The 7,275-nt window shown below is 54.9% G+C and overlaps 1 protein-coding gene across 7 annotated transcripts in view; it reads left to right on the forward strand.

The window, feature by feature from the left end:
- Positions 1-6,931, forward strand: part of GOLGA4 (golgin A4) — a 97,196-nt gene extending 90,265 nt beyond the window's left edge. For 4 of the 7 annotated variants that reach the window (XM_054815194.1, XM_054815195.1, XM_054815198.1 and 1 more), the window contains one exon: positions 6,678-6,931. In XM_054815194.1, coding sequence (XP_054671169.1) covers positions 6,678-6,799 — 122 coding nt within the window. In that variant the 3' untranslated portion in view covers positions 6,800-6,931. The remainder of the gene's footprint in view (positions 1-6,677) is intronic. The other 3 variants (XM_054815196.1, XM_054815199.1, XM_054815200.1) reach the window with 1 other exon arrangement.
- The last annotated feature ends 344 nt before the right edge of the window (positions 6,932-7,275 follow it).

Here is a 7,275-nt window from a genome sequence, read left to right on the forward strand (position 1 = left end):
CTTGCTCACATGCTCAGGGAATAGCCGATCGCCAGCGCCGCTGGGGTCAGGAAGGAATTTTCCCCCGGGGCAGATTGGCACTGGTCCCCGGGGGTTTTTTGCCTTCCTCTGCAGCACTGAGCAGGACCACTTGTTGTCAGGGCTCCTGCGCTCCATTTTGGCTCGGTCACTGCCTGCTGCTCGTGCACCACGAAGATGGCCTCTCGTGCCCTGCAGCTGGGGGGAGGAAGGCTTTTTTTTCCCCCCGGTGGGCTAGCAAGTGTCCCCGGGGGTTTTTTGCCTTCCTCCGCGGCTTTGAGCACGGGCCCCTTGCCAGGCCTGCTTTGGGCCATTTTGGCCAGGTGCCCGCTGCTCATGCTCCACGAAGGTGGCCCTCGTGCCCCGCATCCGGGGGGAGGAAGCTTGCTAGACCCCCAGGGCGGGCCCCAAGGGAGGCCCCCGGGGATTGCTTCTTGTCCTCTGTAGCACTGAGCACAACCCCTTGGCGGGGCTCCTCTGGCCCCTTTTGGCTAGGGTCTTCTTGCCTGCTGCTCTTGCACCGCCAAGGTGCCACTCTCTTGGGCCCTGGCTCTCTGGGGCTCTCTTGCCCCGTGCAGCTTCACAGCGGGAGCGAGCTCTGCTCTTCCCTTGGCTCCCTTTCCCCAGGGGTTCTTGCTTCTGCAAGACAGCCGGTGTTTTTGGAAGGCCTCCAGCCTTGCTGCACCAGCAGCAGCTGCCACTTTGCAGCTCTCCCTGCGGGCAATCCAAGCGCAGGGCAGGCACTTTTCACACATCACTGGCTGAGAAGCAAGCAAGCAAGATTTGGAATGCAAAATTATTCTTTTGTCATCGCTGAGCGCCACACTTTGGGAAGTATCCAATGGTACCACACACCACCTCCTCCTTTTCTTCTTCTTCTTTTGTGTGTGGTCGGTCTTGATCGTCCTCCTTCGCGCTCTCACTCTTCAGGAAACAGGGACTGCTTGGCCTGTATTCCTGCTGCTCCTTTCTGCAGCTCCGTGAGTTTGCCAGACTGCAAGGGATGTTTTTTCTAAACAGAACAATGCGTCAGCCTGTTCCTGGCTGCACATGCGCATTGTCTTCATGCTTGTGAGCGCTGGCTCTGAAAAGGTTCAGCAAAATAAAATCAAATCCCGTTTCCACTTGCGACCTTTGCGTGATGTGTCCTTGAAAGTGTTTTTGGAGCTGAAAAGCCCCTGCCATTTCAGGCAAATAACGTTCTCATCGTTACACAGCTCATGGTGAGAGCAGGAAATAGGATAGGATAGGTTATGCTGTGTTATGCCTGGAGTTGTGCATGACAAACTCTGACCTAGGTTTGAGGGCTCCATCCAGGAGAGGGGGCTCTCTGCAGTGCAGGTCCCAGGCCCATCCAGGAGACAGGGGCAGAGACGGGCGCACCTACAAGATGGCTCAGGCAGGGACTGAAGGCCCCAGGCTGAGCTGAGGCACGTCCCCGGGGCCCTTGGTAGGAGACGGTGCGGGTGGGGGTCCCAGGGGAGGCCAGTCCCAGCCATTGAAGCCCATGAGCACCCCCAGGACCCTGACAGGAGGAGACCTGCACTGCTCAGATGCTCTCCTGTAGACATCGATGGTTGCCCACGCTGGAGACAGAGTCTTGGGCCAGACGGACCTTTTCTCTGAGGGAGTACGGTTGTTGCCAGGCTCTTGTGTTTCAGCAGGTTGGCTTTTTTAGCTTTCTGCACTCATTGCCCCAGTTTTGCAAACTAATGACCATATGTCTGCTAGAAGATTGTTTTTCATAATTTCTTTCATTTATTAAAGAAAAAAAAAACAAGTTCCTTTCTACCTGAATGGCATCATCAGTAATGTTATCACACTGACATTCTCAGGTGGAGTCAGGTGGGCATCTAAACAGCAAAGGCTTCAGTCCTCCTGGGCAGCTATCGTACGGGCGCTTAGGGCCTCGTAAAGAGAGGCTGTTGCCTTTTAGTGTCGCATGGCCGCCTGGCCAGCCACCTCCTCACCCATATCAGCATTCCCAGCAACAACCTTCCCCTTCACTAAATGCCTGCACAGGTCAGTTCAAAAATCATCAGCAACTGTTAGTCACGCTCCTGGGGACTAGAGCAGATCCCCGCAGACAGCAGTGCCACCAACTGCGTCGTACTGACCCGCCAGGGTTGCCTCTCCTGTAGCTTTTGCAGCGCCTGGGCTGCTTTGGCACTTTCGCCAAGGAAACCTCCGCAACGGAAGCTGGCTTTGTGCCGGCTGGGGCTATTTGCTTCCGTAGGAGGCAGCCAGCCACTTGGGAAGTGACGGGACTGACAGCACCAGCTTCATGTTCGGAGCCCACCCAGACAGCCCATTTGGTGCTCTGCGGGCCGGTGCGGGGCTGGATCTGCTGGCCGTGACTGCCTGGAGCTGGACTCCAGCAGGCTACCGCTGGGCTAACACATCTCTCGGGCTCCACCCTTCATGCTTGGCTGTCATCAGCTGGAGGGAGGAGTGATGTTCATGGTCAGGTCTTTTGAATTTGGATTGCAGAAAAACATCTCCCAAGAAACGTAGGTTTCCTTGTCCACGTCATATTCTGGATTCCATGGCATCCCCGAGGCAGAAAAGGCTCTGTCTCATGGTATGCTTCTATGGCCCCCACCCTCCCGACCAGCTGAAGCTCTGACAGAAGAGAGATCCCCGACATCAGTAAACCCTGCCTGAAGAACTGCAGGGTAGAAAGAGCTAACACGACGTCAGGTGGAGCGCCATGAGTTTCTGCTCCCCTTTGGAAACCTTGGAGCAGGCCAATGTTCCTGGAGGCATGAGTAGGTCACAGGGGCACTAGGAGCCACCACCAGTGTGATCCAGGCAAATGCATTCTGGTGTGTCAGGCAAGAAAGGCAAGCAGCGTGCAAAGCCCCGCTGAGCACTCCTGTACCCGTACCACTACGGCCGTTTCACGTTACTCGGGTTCGAGAAAGACAAGTTCCCCAGTTCTGGGACAAAGGCAGACAAAGACTAAGCAGTTGATGAGGGGCATGGCAGGCCTCCGGAAGACGACGACTGGAAGGAGGAAGACAAAGGCTGAGAGGGCTTTCAAGAAAGGTATCAAGGATGAAGGCCAAAGGAGGAGAAGAGCTATTGAAGCGCGAGGGAAAATATGGTCAAGAAGACAAAACAATTCAGGCCTTCTTTCCCAGAAGAAGACCTCACCGTAAAGAGTGTAGTAGCAAAGGTCCCTTGGTGCATTGGGAAGGAATGCTGAGGAAATCATGCACGCCCTCTGTGTCTCTGCAGAGTTCATGCAGAGGGAACCAAAGCCCTTTCTCTAAGCTCTAGCATCACCACGACCAAGCAAATGCCTGCGGTACAAAGGCCCTTCTTTATTGACATAGCCTGCGGGCACAGATGAATTGCCAGGAATGCCCAGCAGCTGTGCCCAGGGCAAGGCCACCAAGGCCAGGGACAGCCCCCTGGGCCTCCTGGGCATGGGGACCGCCTCGGGGCCAGCACCCCAAAGGCCTGCCTTCCTTCCTTTGTCCAAAGGATGCTGGGTGGAGGGGCAGAGGACAGGGCTGTGGTGGGCGGGGCTGTGCATGGGGGGCCTCATCACCCCCATGTCACAATGCCACCGCCCGGCAACGCAGCAGTCACAATGCCCCGGGGCAGTATAAAAGGGGCAACCTCCCGTGTGCCGCTGCCAGAGCTGGCCCACGGGCAGCTCGAAGGCATGCGAAAGTTCTTGAGGAGCCACTGGAATTCCTTGGCAGAGGCTGACGGAGGAAGAACGGAAGCTAGACGAGCCTGCTGGATGGACATTCTCTGCTGCAAGGCCAGCTCCTGGCGGGGCCACCTTCAAAGACCATCGGATGGAGGGAGGGAGGGATGGATGGATGGAAGTCCTGCTTCAGCCTTAGGGGAACAGACGCAAGCCCCTCAGGAGACGAGAACCACCAGCAACCCCTGGAGGTGCCCGAGGCTATCAGGCCTTTTCCACTGGATAGCCATGGCCAGAACAAGGGAATGCCTTCTTGAGGAGCACTGCAGAGCTCGCCGTCCTCATCCCCCGTGGAGCCAGGGGCAGCAGCCGTAAGAAATGGGATGATACAGAGAGGTTGCAAGGGGTCCCGGTGCTTTGGAGCACCCGCTGGTGTCCCACTGGACACCTTGCCCCCAAGGTCGATCAGGCCGGGGGCTCTTGGCCACTCTGGGAAGCCCCTGAGATGGCTCCAGGCTGAGGGAGAACAGGGCTTGGGCATCTCTCTCCTGGGAGGCGTGACCAGCCTGCCTGTGGGAGGAGGAGGAGGCCGGTCTTGCTCACATGCTCAGGGAATAGCCGATCGCCAGCGCCGCTGGGGTCAGGAAGGAATTTTCCCCCGGGGCAGATTGGCACTGGTCCCCGGGGGTTTTTTGCCTTCCTCTGCAGCACTGAGCAGGACCACTTGTTGTCAGGGCTCCTGCGCTCCATTTTGGCTCGGTCACTGCCTGCTGCTCGTGCACCACGAAGATGGCCTCTCGTGCCCTGCAGCTGGGGGGAGGAAGGCTTTTTTTTTCCCCCCGGTGGGCTAGCAAGTGTCCCCGGGGGTTTTTTGCCTTCCTCCGCGGCTTTGAGCACGGGCCCCTTGCCAGGCCTGCTTTGGGCCATTTTGGCCAGGTGCCCGCTGCTCATGCTCCACGAAGGTGGCCCTCGTGCCCCGCATCCGGGGGGAGGAAGCTTGCTAGACCCCCAGGGCGGGCCCTAAGGGAGGCCCCCGGGGATTGCTTCTTGTCCTCTGTAGCACTGAGCACAACCCCTTGGCGGGGCTCCTCTGGCCCCTTTTGGCTAGGGTCTTCTTGCCTGCTGCTCTTGCACCGCCAAGGTGCCACTCTCTTGGGCCCTGGCTCTCTGGGGCTCTCTTGCCCCGTGCAGCTTCACAGCGGGAGCGAGCTCTGCTCTTCCCTTGGCTCCCTTTCCCCAGGGGTTCTTGCTTCTGCAAGACAGCCGGTGTTTTTGGAAGGGCTCCAGCCTTGCTGCACCAGCAGCAGCTGCCACTTTGCAGCTCTCCCTGCGGGCAATCCAAGCGCAGGGCAGGCACTTTTCACACATCACTGGCTGAGAAGCAAGCAAGCAAGATTTGGAATGCAAAATTATTCTTTTGTCATCGCTGAGCGCCACACTTTGGGAAGTATCCAATGGTACCACACACCACCTCCTCCTCTTCTTCTTCTTCTTTTGTGTGTGGTCGGTCTTGATCGTCCTCCTTCGCGCTCTCACTCTTCAGGAAACAGGGACTGCTTGGCCTGTATTGCTGCTGCTCCTTTCTGCAGCTCCGTGAGTTTGCCAGACTGCAAGGGATGTTTTTTCTAAACAGAACAATGCGTCAGCCTGTTCCTGGCTGCACATGCGCATTGTCTTCATGCTTGTGAGCGCTGGCTCTGAAAAGGTTCAGCAAAATAAAATCAAATCCCGTTTCCACTTGCGACCTTTGCGTGATGTGTCCTTGAAAGTGTTTTTGGAGCTGAAAAGCCCCTGCCATTTCAGGCAAATAACGTTCTCATCGTTACACAGCTCATGGTGAGAGCAGGAAATAGGATAGGATAGGTTATGCTGTGTTATGCCTGGAGTTGTGCATGACAAACTCTGACCTAGGTTTGAGGGCTCCATCCAGGAGAGGGGGCTCTCTGCAGTGCAGGTCCCAGGCCCATCCAGGAGACAGGGGCAGAGACGGGCGCACCTACAAGATGGCTCAGGCAGGGACTGAAGGCCCCAGGCTGAGCTGAGGCACGTCCCCGGGGCCCTTGGTAGGAGACGGTGCGGGTGGGGGTCCCAGGGGAGGCAGGTTCTTGGTATTCAGTGTCTTCTGCTCCTGCAGGGATGCGAAAAAATGGCTTCAGAGATTTTCTCAGCATTTACTTACAGGGAAAGGAATTAGGAAGAAGCATAGCATAGAAGCAGTATGATTCAGTTGTAAGGGACCTACAACCACCATCTAGTCCAAGCACCTGCCCGCTTCAGGTCTGACCAAAAGTTAAAGCATGGCATTAAGAGCATTGTCCAAATGCTTCTTAAAAACTGACAGGTGTTGGACATCGACCACCTCCACAGGAAGCCTCTTCCGGGGTTTGAGCACCTGCTCGGTAAAGAAGTATTTCCTCATGTCAGGTTCGAACCTCCCCTGATGGTCACAGCTTGGAGCCATTCCCCCGTGCCCTGGCCCTGCATCCCAGGGCGAAGATATCAGCAGCTTCCCCTCCACAGGAAGCTGGAGAGAGCAGTGAGGTCGCCCCTCAGCCTCCGTCTCTCCAAACTAGACAAGCCCAGAGTCTTCAGTTGCTCCTTAAAGGACATGTCTGCCAGCCCCTTCACCAGCTTTGGTGCCCACCTTGGAACATCTTCAAGGACCTTCATGTTCTTTCCAAGTTGTGGGGCCCAGAACCACACACAATATTTGAGGTGAGGCTGCACCAGCGCTGAATACAGCAGGATAATCAGCTCTTTTGACCGGCTGGTTATGCTGTGTCTGATGCACCCCAGGATGCAGTTTGCCCTCTTGGCTGCCAGGGCACACTACTGGCTCCTGTTGAGCATCGCAGCACCCCCAGACCCCTTTCCGCATCTGCTGTTGCTCCATTTCAGGTGCACAATCTGGGGTTGGTTCAATTTTATGCCGTTGGTGAAACTTAGATTGATATGAGTGACTCTCAGTTTAAATATTCTCTTATTTTTGTTTACACAGATGGAAACCTTCACCATACTGATGTTTCCCTCTTTGGGGAGCCTACTGAGTTTGAATACTTGAGGAAAGTGCTCTTTGAATATATGATGGGTCGTGAGACAAAGGTATGGAAAGTTGTATAAGGTGACATATGATTCAGGTTAGAATACAGTTTAACATCCTTGCTGTATAAAATTTGAAGTACCGTGTGTTTGGGAGTCATTACATGCTGTTTATTACTGACACAGGAGTCAATAGGCTTTCATGGTTTTTTTCCAGAGAGGCATGATCCATACCTTAAAAACTTTGTTAGCATGCCAAGATGCTGGCAGGGGGAGGGAAAAAAACAATAAACCATTTTGCTTGCAGAATAGAAAACTGATTAGCTCAATCACCTGGGATATGTGTGTTTGAAGTGAGATACGTACATTTTATTTTAAGTGAGTATCCTAACAAGACTGGGGTTTTGGTTTGGGTTTTTTTGGGTTTGTTTTGTGTTGTGGTTTGGTTTTTTTTTTAAGACCCTGATTTATTTTTGTACTGAAAAACCATCAAAATATGTCAGGTTCACTCTGGGTCAGGACAGGGCAAAAATAAGAGGCTTAAACACTTCACGTTG

Source organism: Grus americana, chromosome 2 (assembly GCF_028858705.1).
Source record: "Grus americana isolate bGruAme1 chromosome 2, bGruAme1.mat, whole genome shotgun sequence".
NCBI classification, from domain to species: Eukaryota; Metazoa; Chordata; class Aves; order Gruiformes; family Gruidae; genus Grus; species Grus americana.